Genomic DNA, 17,351 nt, shown 5'->3' on the forward strand with positions numbered 1-17,351 from the left:
CACACACACACAACTGCACACATACACACACTGGTCGATATGGGTCAGTGGGGTGGGGAAAGATGAGGTGAGCATAAATCACTATTATGCAGAATGACCACAGTACATATCGACCCATAGCGTACTCTATACACACACACACACACACACACACACTGAAGCATAGAATCACGAACACACACACAGGAAACCATTATCTATGTATCTGTAATAGCTGAGCATTAGGGAGGGGAGGATGCAAGGCGGTTCTCTGTTGTCTAGTTATTTACTCTAATTAATGGTTGGCTCTGCCCTCACTCTGCCCCCGCTCCTCATGTGGGAGCCTTTGTTTATCCTTAGAGAGACACACACACAAACATTTGCATACACCCACATACCGTACACACAGTTGATCTCATGTGGGGCCCTTCATAAATACACATTTACTATACTGTACACACACATCCGTACCGTACACACAAATGCTCTCATGAGGAAGAACACTGTGCATCCTCAGTGAGACTTACACACACTCATAGTGAACATACACAAACACACACATACTCATAACGGAGCCTTGTGTATCCTCAGAGACACACATACAGACTTACACAATCATGAGGGAGCCTTGTGTATCGTCCAAGATCTCCTCCTTCCATCTCCCCCACAAACCCTGAATTACTGAGCAGTCAGCCCCTGTGCAGAAGGAGGGGTCTCCTGCCCCGAGCCCCAGGGCCTCCCTACGATGCTAATCAGCACCAGCTTGAGAGGCGGGCCATAGCCCTCACTTCCCCATACCATCCAATCAGAGCCCAACGTGGTTAGACTTCCAAGCACAACTAGTCAATGAGGTGGGAGCTTCCACAGGGAACCCTGCCAGAGAGATTTGGGGATATAGAAGTTGAGGTTTGTGTTTTCTGTGGTGGTGATAAATGGTTCAGTCACAAGGCTCACAGTCAGGGAACAGGAGACAGTTACAGTCACACCACTGTGTGTTTAGAAAAGACAGAGGATACAGAAATTGTATATAGAAAGAAGTATTTCACAGAATACTAGACTATTGGCCTATATATACAGTATTCAATAGACCTTCGTTTGTGTAGACAGAGTATTGAGTTGGGATGGTGGGGGAGTTGTGGCCAGATCCCAGTCTAATAAAAGGCCTAACTCAGTGGGGTTATAAAGCTCAAAAAGCCCTATTCATTTCCCCTGCACCACAATACACTGGCGGCCATTACAGTACAAAGTACAGAGTACAGACCCCATACAAAGAGCCAGGATGGCAGCCCACTGAGACCAGGGAGGGAGATTTCTGGGGTCTACAGACACATAGTTCTGATTTGGGTTCAGATACATCATGAGATACAGGCATACAAGTACAGGATAGTGGAATAAGAGAAGACTGGAGCTGTGTTCGAAGAAGACTGGGTTTCTGGCATGGACAGTATGCCCTTGGCAAGAGAGAGAGGGAGAGAAAGTGAGTGAGTGAGAGAGAGAAACAGGGGAGAGAGAGAGAAAGGGAGAGAAACATAGTGATAAGGGTGTCGTCAGGTTGAGTGTGTGTGACCGTGTCCGTGACTCATTGTAAGATTTACACTCGTTTGCTGAGTTTATTGAATAATGCAGCTACACCAGCTTAATATGCCTCTCAGGTAGAGGTGTGTGTATGTGTGAGAGATAGAACGAGAGAGAGAAAGAGAGAAAGAGAGATAGAGAGTGTGTACAAGCATCTCTACAACATCTATGAGGAGATCAGGGCACTTTTTTCTCAAACAAACTGGTTTTAAAAAGGACCAACGTGAAGGGACTGGATTTGCCCGGTCGCCGACCCCCCACAGTGTACATTACTCCCCTTCAACACAATATGACTGGTCAGGTTCCCTACCCCATGCTCTAACCCCCCTTCCTTCTCTCTTTCTCTTCCTCCTCTGTTCTCACCCCGTCTCTGTTGTCTCTGACTGTGTGCAGCTGGAAATGCCTTTTCATGTGTGGCCGGAGGGCCTTATCAGAGTCCCCTCCTCGCCCCCTCCCCTCCTCGCCCCCCCAGAGGTAAGACTGACCCCCCCAGACCCCGTCCTGGGACCATCAGGTTAGCCTGCTGCCCCCCTACTTAACCACCCTCCTGGATTTGCCCTGCCTCAAAGCAGTGGACCGGTCCCCCACTAACTCTGCTTCTAACCCCTGCTACTTACCTGGAAACCCTTGCTAATCACCTCCCTAACTACAAAATGCTTCTGAGACAATCACTGTCTGGCTGCTAGTGGGATTTTGCTTATTTCACAGTTATTGCAACCTCCTGGGTTAGCATGCCACCGTCCCTCCACCTACTGCCCACTAACACAGACCCCCTCCCTCCACATGCTGCCCACTACTAGGTGGTGTCAGAGGAAGGCCCATAATATTGTCAAAGACTCCAGTCACCCAAGTTATAGACTGTTCTCTCGGCTACCGCACGACAAGCGGTACCGGAGCGCCAAGTCTAGGTCCAAAAGGCTTCTTAACAGCTTCTACCCCCAAGCCATAAGACTGCTGAACAATGAATAAAATGGCCACCCAGACTATTTACATTGACCCCCCCCCCCATAGTCACTTTACCCCTACCTACATGTACAAATTACCTTGAATAACCACATTGACTCGGTACTGGTACCCCCTGTATATACCCTTGTTATTGTTATTTAATTGTGTTACTTTTTATTTTTTGCTTTAGTTTATTTCGTAAATATTTTCTTAACTCTATTTCTTGAACTGCGTTGTTGGTTAAGGGTTTGTAAGTAAGCATTTCACGGTAAGGTCTACACAGACCCCCTCCCTCCACATGCTGCCCACTAACACAGACCCCTTCCCTCCACATGCTGCCCACTAACACAGACCTCCTCCCTCCACATGCTGCCCACTAACACAGACCCCCTCCCTTCACATGCTGCCCACTAACACAGACCCCCTCCCTCCACATGCTGCCCACTAACACAGACCCCTTCCCTCCACATGCTGCCCACTAACACAGACCCGCTCCCTCCACATGCTGCCCACTAACACAGACCCCTTCCCTCCACATGCTGCCCACTAACACAGACCCCCTCCCTCCACATGCTGCCCACTAACACAGACCCGCTCCCTCCACATGCTGCCCACTGCCCACTAACACAGACCCCCTCCCCTGGGTTTCTTTGGGTTTCCACTAACTACCAGGATGGTTGTGATCTGATGTCTGAGCTTGGACATATTTCTCCCTGTACTTTACTCCCTGTACTTCACACGTAGGAGGTTCAGTACTCCCGAGTGGCGCAGTGGTCTAAGGCACTGCATCGCAGTGCTAGCTGTGCCACTAGAGATCCTGGTTCGAATGGCCGGCAGGGATGTAGCTCAGTTGGTAGAGCATGGCGTTTGCAACACCAGGGTTGTGGGTTCGATTCCCACAGGGGGCCAGTATGGAAAAATAATGTATGCACTCACTAACTGTAAGTCGCTCTGGATAAGAGCGTCTGCTAAATGACGTAAATGTACTTTAGTTTCTCATTCTTTTACCGTCTAATATGTACTTGGTAATTAGTATTAGGTGTGAAAGTAAAGCGGTCCGGTCCGGTACGGCGTCACGGCAAAATAAATAGTGGGGGTACGTCGTACCGGTAAAACATGAGCCTATCACAATAATTAAAACAAAATGTCAAGAAAACTGTAGGCTATTACACCACTATTTATCATTACTGCATGTCAAAGGCATGAAAAATGAGTGAAAGGACTTGAAAACAGGTGGTATAGCCTACGTTCCAAAATGCGACGTGGTTCGTCGAGAACACTGACATTTTGCGAAGGCAGAGATGAGCTGCCGACACCGAGACGCTTGGACAGCAGTGGACGCATAAATTCTGTCCTAATGACAATCGCCAAATGTCATTAGGCCTACACTTTCTGGTGTTTTGTGTAAAAGATCTCTCTTTCCATTCACCACTGTTTGGAGGCTGGAAATACTGTATGTTGTGAGTGGATGAACGTGCTCGTGTAGCCTAGTAAAGGAGCCCTTTGAAGTGATTGTGTCACGACTTCCGACGAGGCTGCCTCCCCTCCTTGTTCAGGCAGGCTTTGGCGTTCGTCGTCACCGGCTTACTAGCCACTGCCGCTCCTCATCTCATCATTCCATTTGTCTTGTCAATTACACACACCTGGTTCATACAGTGGGGAAAAAAAGTATTTAGTCAGCCACCAATTGTGCATGTTCTCCCACTTAAAAAGATGAGAGAGGCCTGTAATTTTCATCATAGGTACACGTCAACTATGACAGACAAATTGAGAATTTTTTTTCCAGAAAATCACATTGTAGGATTTTTTATGAATTTATTTGCAAATTATGGTGGAAAATAAGTATTTGGTCACCTACAAACAAGCAAGATTTCTGGCTCTCACAGACCTGTAACTTCTTCTTTAAGAGGCTCCTCTGTCCTCCACTCGTTACCTGTATTAATGGCACCTGTTTGAACTTGTTATCAGTATAAAAGACACCTGTCCACAACCTCAAACAGTCACACTCCAAACTCCACTATGGCCAAGACCAAAGAGCTGTCAAAGGACACCAGAAACAAAATTGTAGACCTGCACCAGGCTGGGAAGACTGAATCTGCAATAGGTAAGCAGCTTGGTTTGAAGAAATCAACTGTGGGAGCATTTATTAGGAAATGGAAGACATACAAGACCACTGATAATCTCCCTCGATCTGGGGCTCCACGCAAGATCTCACCCCGTGGGGTCAAAATGATCACAAGAACGGTGAGCAAAAATCCCAGAACCACACGGGGGGACCTAGTGAATGACCTGCAGAGAGCTGGGACCAAAGTAACAAAGCCTACCATCAGTAACACACTACGCCGCCAGGGACTCAAATCCTGCAGTGCCAGACGTGTCCCCCTGCTTAAGCCAGTACATGTCCAGGCCCGTCTGAAGTTTGCTAGAGTGCATTTGGATGATCCAGAAGAGGATTGGGAGAATGTCATATGGTCAGATGAAACCAAAATATAACTTTTTGGTAAAAACTCAACTCGTCGTGTTTGGAGGACAATGAATGCTGAGTTGCATCCAAAGAACACCATACCTACTGTGAAGCATGGGGGTGGAAACATCATGCTTTGGGGCTGTTTTTCTGCAAAGGGACCAGGACGACTGATCCGTGTAAAGGAAAGAATGAATGGGGCCATGTATCATGAAATTTTGAGTGAAAACCTCCTTCCATCAGCAAGGGCATTGAAGATGAAACATGGCTGGGTCTTTCAGCATGACAGTGATCCCAAACACACCACCCGGGCAACGAAGGAGTGGCTTCGTAAGAAGCATTTCAAGGTCCTGGAGTGGCCTAGCCAGTCTCCAGATCTCAACCCCATAGAAAATGTTTGGAGAGAGTTGAAAGTCTGTGTTGCCCAGCGACAGCCCCAAAACATCACTGCTCTAGAGGAGATCTGCATGGAGGAATGGGCCAAAATACCAGCAACAGTGTGTGAAAACCTTGTGAAGACTTACAGAAAACGTTTGACCTGTGTCATTGCCAACAAAGGGTATATAACAAAGTATTGAGAAACTTTTGTTATTGTCCAAATACTTATTTTCCACCATAATTTGCAAATAAAATCATAAAAAATCCTACAATGTGATTTTCTGGAAAAAAAATTCTCATTTTGTCTGTCATAGTTGACCTGTACCTATGATGAAAATTACAGGCCTCTCTCATCTTTTTAAGTGGGAGAACTTGCACAATTGGTGGCTGACTAAATACTTTTTTTCCCCCACTGTATCTCCTCATTAGTCCATGTATAAGTGTTCCCTCTGCTTCCTTGTCCTTGTGGGTGATTGTTTATTGTGAGTTGAGTGTAGATACTCGTACCTTGTATTGCCAGGGTAGATTATTCCCCTGTGCCTGTATTTTGTTGTCGCTATCCAGCGCAAATGTGTACGACGGAATAAACTCTGTATTCAGTGATTTACCCTCCTGCGCCTGACTCCTTCTAATCACACTCATCACAGATTGTTTGACAATCAAATGAAAACATCATGACTGGTTGTGTTTATGCCACAGTAAAAGGTAATGTATTAAAAAAGTTAAATGACAAACTATGCCCACAGAGATCCTGTTGAATTAATAGAGATTCTATATGTAATTCTATGATTAGGCCCATACCATTTTTTGGTGCACATGCAAGCGTGTGCACACATAGGAGGTCCCGTACCAGGAAGAAATTAATTCTACTTTCACCCCTGATTAGTATACAGTCTCCATGATAATGACCTAATGATGGTTAGGTTTTTATTTATTTTTATTTAACCTTTATTTAACCAGGTAAGCCAGTTGAGAACAAGTTCTCATTTACAACTGCGACCTGGCCAAGATAAAGCAAAGCAGTGCGATAAAAACAACAACACAGAGTTACATATGGGGTAAAACAAAACATAAAGTCAAAAATACCACAGAAAATATATTACAGTGTGTGCAAATGTAGCAAGTTATGGAGGTAAGGCAATAAATAGGCCATAGTGCAAAATAATTACAATTGGTATTAACACTGGAATGATAGATGTGCAAGAGATGATGTGCAAATAGAGATACTGGGGTGCAAATGAGCAAAATAAATAACAATATGGGGATGAGGTAGTTGGGTGGGCTAATTTCAGAAGGGCTGTGTACAGGTGCAGTGATCGGTAAGCTGCTCTGACAACTGTTGCTTAAAGTTAGTGAGGGAGATAAGAGTCTCCAGCTCCCTCCCTCCCACCCCCAGGCTCCCAGGCTGGGTTAGGACCTCCATGGGGGAGTAGAGAGAGCACTGGCTGTGGCATTATGCTGAGGCTGTCACATTATATACACACACACACACACACACACACACACACATACACACACACACACACACACACACACACACACACACACACACACACACACACACTGTATATAGACACACAACCTGTGCTTACCCAGCAAGACACACTCCAGATGTAGGATGACTGCATGGGTTAGTCATACAGGGTCCTGAAATTATCCACATTTATAACAGTAATTACACATGCAGAACCCACACACACACTCAAACACCAACACACACACACTCATCACTCATAACTATTTTAACTGATAAAGGAAAGGCTCGAGAGTACAATAAACAGCAGGGTCCATTCCATCTTCTCTGGCGTGTGTGTGTGTGTGTGTGTGTGTGTGTGTGTGTGTGTGTGTGTGTGTGTGTGTGTGTGTGTGTGTGTGTGTGTGTGTGTGTGTGTGTGTGTGTGTGTGTGCGTGCGTGCGTGCGTGCGTGCGTGTGCGTGTGCGCGTTCGTGTATGCTTCTCTCCACCAGTGCTTCCTCAGCGTAATGGCCTGTGATTAATCGTGGCTAATCAATATGCATTACTGTTAGGATTCATGGTGTTCCCTTCTCTCTGCTGTGTGACTACTGACTGCCCTGGGCACCACAGGGACGGGTTGGGGCCGGGGTCAACTACAGCTAGCCAAACACAAACACAGGCTGACAACCGCCCAATCCATGTCTCGGCAAATCACGACCCACCGTTCTCTCACACGTCCGCCTGATCACCTGAGCATGTGTCACAGAATCAAACTAACAACACAACACATGTTATCTGCATGAGTTAGATTAGAGCTACACTAACAGGAATGTTGATTGATCAAAAAATCGACCTAACAATCTTTTTACTTGATTGGCTTGATGTTGGTTTAGACTTGTGAGATGGTTATGTATGTTTTGATATGTCTCTGAATGGGGGGTTCTGTAGGGTTATGTAGTAGGGGATAGAGGGAGAGGAGATGTGTGTGTGCATGTGTGTGCTTGCGTGTGTGTGTGTGTTATTAATGCTACAGTACATGTGGTCACATACAGTCAGACCTACAGCTGCTAAGTCTCACAACTCCAGATATTTTACTGCACATTCATCTAAACAACTATCTCACAACAGCTGTTATTCTATTGTATAACAATTAATTAGCCTAATTAGCCTAATTATTTGAGGCCGATGCTTTGCTGCCTCTTAACTAAAGGGAGATTTCTGCTGCTTAGCAACAGTCTAGCAACTGTCTTTTTCAATCTAGGATGTTGACTGTCAGCTAGCTAGGTGTTTCTGTTTAGAAGGACTGTGAACGATGACTCCCGCTAGTTCTTTTGCTGCTTGCTTTGTGCTTCCTTCTGGTGCTGACCGTGTTGTGCCAATGCTAAACCACTCTGTCATGTTTTGTTGCTGTGTGTTGTTGTCAGGCTGCACTGTGTTCTGCCTGGCGTGCTTTGTGCTTTTTGTGTGTTCAAATAAGCTATTTTCTTTTATGTCGAATTCATGTTTTGTACTGTCCCTTTGTCTTTGTATGTCTGAACAGCTCTGTTGTCTTTAAGTGAGTGTTTGTTTGGAGATGCGTGTGTGTGTATGTGCGTGCATGCTGCGTGCACTCCAGTCCACTGTTGATTTGGTTTGTAAGTGGAGCATGCACTATGTTAAATGGTATGTTTTTGCGCTCTGCCGCTGTGTCTGACTACTGCTATGGAGTCCAGCTGTGTCTGACTACTGCTATGGAGTCCAGCTGTGTCTGACTACTGCTATGGAGTCCAGCTGTGTCTGACTACTGCTATGGAGTCCAGCTGTGTCTGACTACTGCTATGGAGTCCAGCTGTGTCTGACTACTGCTATGGAGTCCAGCTGTGTCTGACTACTGCTATGGAGTCCAGCTGTGTCTGACTACTGCTATGGAGTCCAGCTGTGTCTGACTACTGCTATGGAGTCCAGCTGTGTCTGACTACTGCTATGGAGTCCAGCTGTGTCTGACTACTGCTATGGAGTCCAGCTGTGTCTGACTACTGCTATGGAGTCCAGCTGTGTCTGACTACTGCTATGGAGTCCAGCTGTGTCTGACTACTGCTATGGAGTCCAGCTGTGTCTGACTACTGCTATGGAGTCCAGCTGTGTCTGACTACTGCTATGGAGTCCAGCTGTGTCTGACTACTGCTATGGAGTCCAGCTGTGTCTGACTACTGCTATGGAGTCCAGCTGTGTCATGTCATTTTGTGTTTAAGAGAGTTTTGCTTCCTCATCTGATTCACTGCTCTGCTGTTTTAGCCGCTCTCAGCAGCCAGCGGTGTTGCGTTCCAGTGCTCTGTGTGGTGTTCATTTGTCCCCTCTGGTGTTTCTCTTGTCTTTTTTTCTTGTAGTTGCAGGACCCCCGCATGTATGATCAGGTCTATAGGTACTTAGACCTCCCAGGGCAGGTATGTGATCTCATTACAAACCATGTGTCTTTAAACAGTACCAGTGAGTGACGTATTGGCAGCTCATAGTCCCTAGGACAATATCGAGACATGTTATAATGCGTTATGAAGACCTAATGTCACGTTCTCACTGCTGTAGGTATGGGAACTAGGAATTCTGTTGTGTATTTTGGCAAAAATTATTTAATTAGTAAAGTACAGTTCAATTCATTCTACTATTATTTGGACATTATCTTTCTTTTAACTTTGGTGTATATTAGACACCATGTTCTGTGTAGTACTGTACATGTAACATGCCCTGTAATGTCCAGCTCATTCAACTACCTAGTCAGTCAGTCAGTCAGTGCTACAGCTTTCCTTGTTCCCAGACTTCACATAGCAGTGTGGTATTCCTCACCTACACTAAGTTCTGCCTTACACTAGGTTAGGGTTAGGTTAAGGGAAAATAGGATTTAGAATGGGAATAAATGTTTTGGTCTCCACAAGGATGTGTGTGTGCACCACACTGTGTTAGTCCCCGAGACAAGAGTGTAGCAACTGTTGACTCTCTATTAAATATTTGTTTATCTCTGTTGCCTCCTGTCTTTGCACTCAGTTCCGCTCTCTGTCTCTCTTTAAATGTTAAATAAAAAGATAGCTCTTCCCTCTACTTGTGATCAAAGCAGTCATGACTGGTTAAATGAGTGTGTAGGGAACTTCAATGAAGTGTTGTGTTTGTCTGATAGTTCTGTACAGATGAAAACTCTAGTCTCTCTCTCTCTGTCTGTCTCTCTCTCTTGCCTCTGTCCTCTCTTCCCTCCTCCAACCCCCATCCCTCTCCTCTCTCTCATCCCCCCTCTCCTCCCACCTTCCTCCCTCTCTCCCCTCGTTCTCCAGGTTAGGGGAAACGAACGTACTCTGGAGACTGAGAAGATCCCACGGGCGCCTCACGACCGGAAGAAGGAGTGGCAGAAACTGGCGCTCGGGGCGGAGCTAGCTGAGGACGACTCTGAGGAGGCCCTGAAACACAGAGAGGCTAACGGCTCCGCCGCCTACCACGACAGGTCTGGGTGAGTGTGTGTGCGCGCGTCCTTGTTTCTCTGTATATGGAGCATTGTGGAACGCTATTAAACCCCAACCCTATTCTATATGGAGCATTTGTGTCAGGTCCCAATTCCCTGTCTCCCTTAGAGTTCCTTTAGCACTTGTGTAACACTTTAACTCTTCCCCTTTCTCTATATCAAACACTACCCTCCCATGTGTAACACTCTAACCCCCTCCCTCAGAGCTCCTATGTATATGGAGGGGATCTGTAACACTCTAACGCTTCCCCCTCTCTCTCTCAGAGCCCCTAATTACTTGGATGGGATGGACGGGCCATTCTCCCTAGCAGCGCTGCCCTACAGCCAGATGAATGAGCTGCTGAACCGTCCTGGGGACAGAATGTACACACGACCCCATGACCCCCCACCACCACCCCCCATGCACCATCTGGGAGACATCAACCCCCCCTCCATGATCAGGTGGGTATCACACACACAGAGGCACACGCACACAAGCACTGAGACACACACAAGAGAATGTGTTACCACATGGGAGTGTCTCCCAACCACCTCTTTGGTTTGTCTGGCTCTCTGGCTATGTGACTGAGGATGCTTTTCACTCCAAGTGGATAAAACTCTCTTCTTCTGTTTCCAGTTCAGTTCTTTTCTCAACTCTGTTGTTCTCTTCTATTCATGAGTTTCTTCACAATAATGTGTTGAACATTTGTTTTGGACTGATGCCCGACTGAGCATATCGTCAATGAGCACTGATGAAGATTTCATCAAAAGTGCATTACAGTGGCTTGGAAATACAATGACATTCAAAGGGAGGCAAATAAATAGTAGGAAAACCTTTTGTCATAATTTTGATGTCACCAGATTGACTTTAGATGCAGTATAATGTTAGCTAGTTAGCTAAAATTGAGGGGAGGAGTTAACTATCCTTCGTATTAAGTGCCTACATTATTACGCACATTATGCGTTAATTGTGGAAATAAATTAAGATATGCACGATTTTTATATATATATATATACAGTACCAGTCAAAAGTTTGGACACACCTACTCATTCAAGGATTTTTCTTTATTTTTACTATTTTCTACATTGTAGAATAATAGTGAAGACATCAAAACTTTGAAATAACACATATGGAATCATGTAGTAACCAAAAAAGTGTTAAACAAATCAAAATATATTTTAGATTTTAGATTCTTCAAAGTAGCCACCCTTTGCCTTGATGACAGCTTTGCACACTCTTGGCATTCTCTCAACCAGCTTCATGAGGAATGCTTTTCTAACAGGCTTGAAGGAGTTCCCACATATGCTGAGCACTTGTTGGCTGCTTTTCCTTCACTCTGCGGTCCAACTCATCCCAAACCATCTCAATTGGGTTGAGGTCGAGTGATTGTGGAGGCCAGGTTATCTGATGCAGCACTCCATCACTCTCCTTGGTCAAATAGCCCTTACACAGCCTGGAGGTGTGTTTTGGGTCATTGTCCTGTTGAAAAACTAATGATAGTCCCACTAAGCGCAAACTCGCTGCAGAATGCTCTGGTAGCCATGCTGGTTAAGTGTGCCTTGAAATCTAAATAAATCACAGACAGTGTCACCAGCAAAGCACCCCCACACCATCACACCTCCTCCTCCATGCTTCACGGTGGGAACCACACATGCGGAGATCATCCGTTCACCTACTTTGCGTCTCACAAAGACACAGCGGTTGGAACAAGAAATCTGGAATTTGGACTCATCAGACCAAGGGACAGATTTCCACCAGTCTAATGTCCATTGCTCGTGTTTCTTGGTCCAAGCAAGTCTCTTCTTATTATTGGTGTCCTTTAGTAGTGGTTTGTTTGCAGCAATTCGACCATGAAGGCCTGATTCACGCAGTCTCCTCTGAACAGTTGATGTTGAGATGTGTCTGTTACTTGAACTCTGTGAAGCATTTATTTGGGCTGCAATTTCTGAGGTTGGTAACTCTAATGAACTTATCCTCTGCAGCTGAGGTAACTCTGGTTCTTCCTTCACTGTGGCGGTCCTCATGAGAGCCAGTTTCATCATAGCACTTGAGGGTTTTTGCGTCTGCACTTGAAGAAACTTTCAAAGTTCTTGACATTTTCCGGATTGACTTCATGTCTTAAAGTAATGATGGACTGTCGTTTCTCTTTGTTTATTTGAGCTGTTCTTGACATAATATGGACTTGGTCTTTTACCAAATAGGGCTATCTTCTGTATACAGGCCTCCTGTAGCTCAGTTGGTAGAGCATGGCGCTTGCAACGCCAGGGTTGTGGGTTCGATTCCCACGGGGGGCCAGTATGAAAAATGTATGTACTCACAAACTGTAAGTCGCTCTGGGTAAGAGCGTCTGCTAAATGACTAAAATGTAAATGTAAAAAATGTATACCACCCCTACCTTGTCACAACACAACTGATTTGCTCAAACGCAGTAAGAAAGAAAGAAAATCCACAAATTAACTTTTAACAAGGCACACCTGTTAATTGAAATGCATTCCAGGTTACTACCTCATGAAGCTGGTTGAGAGAATACCAGGAGTGTGCAAAGCTGTCATCAAGGCAAAGGGTGGCTACTTTGAAGAATCTCAAATATAAAATATATTTTGATTTGTTTAACACTTTTTGGGTTACTACATGATTCCATTTGTGTTATTTCTGTCATGATTAAACTGGATTTGAACCCAAATGCAGACAACTACACCGAGCCAGAGAAGGTTTAACAGGTTTATTTACAATGTTCAATTTGTCCAGGTTTCCAATAATAGGGGAAGAGCAAGTCCAGGTTACAGGGAGGGTAACAGATCCAGGCCAGAGCAGGTGTGGTACCGTAATGTCCTAGTGTCCGTGGTGAGTCCAAAAGGGAGGTCCGGTAGTGGAAAGCAGGATGGTGGTGGCAGGAGTGAAGCGGAGGCAGGAGTCAGGTTCCAATAATATGGTCGTCTTGACTATGATCTGACGATGAGTGGCAAGTTTGACCGGGTCTTAAAGGCTGAGGTGATTATGGTGAATGAGCTGCAGCTGGAACCCTGACTCCCGCACACCAGACTTCACTCCTGCAATCAAGGACAGACAGAGGGGAGGGAGAGAGCAGAGAGAGAGCTACCTAGCAGCAGTAGGCCTAACAATTTCATAGTTTTGATGTCTTCATTATTATTCTACAATGTAGTAAATAGTAAAAATAAAGAAAAACCCTTGAATGAGTAGGTGTGTCCAAACTTTTGACTGGTACTGTATATTTTAAAATAACTTTATACAATACAATCGAGGTGAGGGCGTTGGAAATGCTTTTGGATGTTTATCTGCTTCTGTTCTGTAGGTGGCACTGTGTACTCTTTTTAAAGGATGGGTCCCAATCTCTTAAAGGCCCTAGGATCCAGGTGGACAGAGGTGGTATGGCAGTCACTGGGACGACAACCATGGCGGGAGGTTTTAGTGGGTGGGATAGTGGAGAACAATTGGAGGTATAAAGTAGCAGTGCAAATACTGTATCATGGTACAGCTATATGGACACTCAATTATCATGGTACTTTTTAATGGTAAGTTTACAAACATATATTATTGCATTTACATTTTTAGTCATTTAGCAGACGCTCTTATCCAGAGCGACTTACAGTTAGTGAGTGCATACATTATTTTTATATTTTTCATACTGGCCCCCCATGGGAAACGAACCCACAACCCTGGCGTTGCAAACGCCATGCTCTACCAACGTCCCTGCCGGCCATTCCCTCCCCTACCCTGGACGACGCTGGGCCAATTGTGCGCCGCCCCATGGGTCTCCCGGTCACGGCCGGCTACGACAGAGCCTGGATTCGAACCACGATCTCTAGTGGCACAGCTAGCACTGCGATGCAGTGCCTTAGACCACTGCGCCACTCGGGAGATAAAATTATGATAAAGTATTTACCTGGCTAAAAGAGAAGGAATATAATATCTATTGTTTACAGGAAACTCATTCAAAAATATACTTCTCCCATGGGAAAAGAAACTCAAAAGGGGTGATGATATTAATTAACAATATACAGTTGAAGTCAGAAGTTTACATACACCTTAGCCAAATACATTTGAACTGACATTTAAACAATTCCTGACATTTAATCCTAGTAAGAATTCCCTGTTTTAGGTCAGTTAGGATCACCACTTTATTTTAAGAATGTGAAATGTCAGAATAATAGTAGAGAGAGATTTATTTTCTGCTTTTATTTCTTTCATCACATTCCCAGTGGGTCAGCAGTTTACATACACTCAATTAGTATTTGGTAGCATTGCCTTTAAATTGTTTAACTTGGGTAAAACATTTCAGGTAGCCTTCCACAATCTTCCCACAATAAGTTGGGTGAATTTTGGGCCATTCCTCCTGACAGGGCTGGTGTAACTGAGTCAGGTTTGTATGCCTCCTTGCTCGCACACGCCTTTTCAATTCTGCCCACACATTTTTCTATAGGATTGAGGTCAGGGCTTTGTGATGGCCACTCCAATACCTTGACTTTGTTGTCCTTAAACCATTTTGCCACAACTTTGGAAGTATGCTTGGGGTCCTTGTCCATTTGGAAGACCCATTTGCGACCAAGTTTTAACTTCCTGACTGATGTCTTGAGATGTTGCTTCAATATATCCACATCATTTTCCTTCCTCATGAAGCCATCTATTTTGTGAAGTGCACCAGTCCCTCCTGCAGCAAAGCACCCCCACAGCATGATGCTGCCACCCCCATGCTTCATGGTTGGGATGGTGTTCTTTGGCTTGCAAGCCTACCCATTTCCTCCAAACATAACGATGGTCATTATGGCCAAACAGTTCTATTTTTGTTTCATCAGACCAGAAGACATTTCTCCAAAAAGTACGAGCTTTGTCCCCATGTGCAGTTGCAAACCGTAGTCTGGCTTTTTTATGGCAGTTTTGGAGCAGTGGCTTCTTCCATGCTGAGCGGCCTTTCAGGTTATGTAGATATAGGACTCGTTTTACTGTGGATATAGATACTTTTGTACCTGTTTCCTCCAGCATCTTCACAAGGTCCTTTGCTGTTGTTCTGGGATTGATTTGCACTTTTCGCACCAAAGTACATTAATCTCTAGGAGACAGAACGCGTCTCCTTCCTGAGCAGTATGACGGCTGCGTGGTCCCATGGTGTTTATACTTGCGTACTATTGTTTGTACAGATGAACGTGGTACCTTCAGGCGTTTGGAAATTGCTCCCAAGGATGAACCAGACTTGTGGAGGTCTACAATTTCTTTTCCGAAGTCTTGGCTGATTACTTTTGATTTTCCCATGATGTCAAGCAAAGAGAGTTTGAAGGTAGGCCTTGAAATACATCCACAGGTACACCTCCAATTGACTCAAATGATGTCAATTAGCCTATCAGAAGCTTCTAAAGCCATGGAACTTTCCAAGCTGTTTAAAGGAACAGTCAACTTAGTGTATGTAAACTTCTGACCCACTGGAATTGTGATACAGTGAATTATAAGTTAAATAATCTGTCTGTAAACAATTGTTGGAAAAATTACTTGTGTCATGCACAAAGTAGATGTCCTAACCAACTTGCCAAAACTATAGTTTGTTAACAAGACATTTGTGGAGTAGTTGAAAAACTAGTTTTATTGACTCCAACCTAAGTGTATGTAAACTTCCGACTTCAACTGTACATTACTCTTACAGAATTTCCACGTGGGATAGGATATTGGAAATTGAATCAAAGCCTATTGGATGACAACTAGTTTTTAACCACGACAGAAGAATTTATAACTTGACTTTTCCCGACATACAGTGAGGGAAAAAGGTATTTGATCCCCTGCTGATTTTGTACGTTTGCCCACTGACAAAGAAATGATCCGTCTATAATTTTAATGGTAGGTTTATTTGAACAGTGAGAGACAGAATAACAACAACAAAAATCCAGAAAAACGCATGTCAAAAATGTTATAAATTGATTTGCATTTTAATGAGGAAAATAAGTATTTGACCCTCTCTCAATCAGAAAGATTTCTGGCTCCCAGGTGTCTTTTATACAGGTAACGAGCTGAGATTAGGAGCACACTCTCAAATTCTTTGTCCATTAAAATAACATCAAATTGATCAGAAATACAGTGTAGACATTATTAATGTTGTAAATGGCTATTGTAGCTGGGAACGACTGATTTTTAATGGAATATCTACATAGGCGTACAGAGGCCCATTATCAGCAACCATCAGTCCTGTATTCCAATATTCCAATGGCACGTTGTGTTTGCTAATCCAAGTTTCTCATTTTAAGGCTAATTGATCATTAGAAAACCCTTGTGCAATTATGTTAGCACAGCTAAAAACTGTTGTGCTGATTAAAGAAGCAATTAAACTGGCCTTCTTGAGACTAGTTGAGTATCTGGAGCATCAGCACTTGTGGGTTCGATTACAGGCTCAAAATGGCCAGAAATAAATAGCTTTCTTCTGAAACTCGTCAGTCTATTCTTGTTCCGAGAAATGAAGGCTATTCCATGCCAAGAAACTGAAGATCTCGTACAACACTGTGTACTACTCCCTTCACAGAACAGCGCAAACTGGCTCTAACCAGAATAGAAAGAGGAGTGGGAGGCCCCGGTGCACAACTGAGCAAGAGGACAAATACATTAGAGTGTCTAGTTTGAGAAATAGGCGCCTCACAGGTCCTCAACTGGCAGCTTCATTAAATAGTACCCGCAAAACACCAGTCTCAACGTCAACAGTGAAGAGGCGACTCTGGGATGCTGACCTTCTAGGCAGAGTTGCAAAGAAAAAGCCATATCTCAGACTGCCCATCTTAATCTTTTATTTTTATTGCCCAGTCTGAGATATGGCTTTTTCTTTGCAACTGAGGGGGAATAGGCTTTGTCGTGCCCTCTTCGCGACTGTCTTGGTGTGTTTGAACCATGATAGTTTGTTGGTGGTGTGGACACCAAGGAACTTGAAGCTCTCAACCTGCTCCACTACAGCCCCGTCAATGAGAATGGGGGCGTGCTCGGTCCTTCTTTTCCTGTAGTCCACAATCGTCTCCTTTGTCTTGATCACGTTGAGGGAGAGGTTGTTATCCTGGCACCACACGGCCAGGTCTCTGACCTCCTTCCTATAGGCTGTCTCATCG

The 17,351-nt window shown here is 44.6% G+C and overlaps 1 protein-coding gene across 1 annotated transcript in view; it reads left to right on the forward strand.

Moving 5' to 3' along the window:
• LOC311106558 (actin-binding protein WASF1-like) overlaps positions 1–17,351 on the forward strand; it is a gene marked incomplete at both ends in the record, with an annotated part of 43,849 nt that overhangs the window by 18,913 nt on the left and 7,585 nt on the right. Inside the window, 4 exons of the mRNA XM_084148937.1 lie at positions 1,948–2,028; positions 9,163–9,219; positions 10,096–10,268; positions 10,545–10,721. Of these exons, the coding sequence (XP_084005063.1) occupies positions 1,948–2,028; positions 9,163–9,219; positions 10,096–10,268; positions 10,545–10,721 (488 nt within the window). The remainder of the gene's footprint in view (positions 1–1,947; positions 2,029–9,162; positions 9,220–10,095; positions 10,269–10,544; positions 10,722–17,351) is intronic.

This window comes from Coregonus lavaretus (assembly GCF_964263955.1).
Source record: "Coregonus lavaretus genome assembly, chromosome: 31".
In the NCBI taxonomy this organism is placed as follows: domain Eukaryota; kingdom Metazoa; phylum Chordata; class Actinopteri; order Salmoniformes; family Salmonidae; genus Coregonus; species Coregonus lavaretus.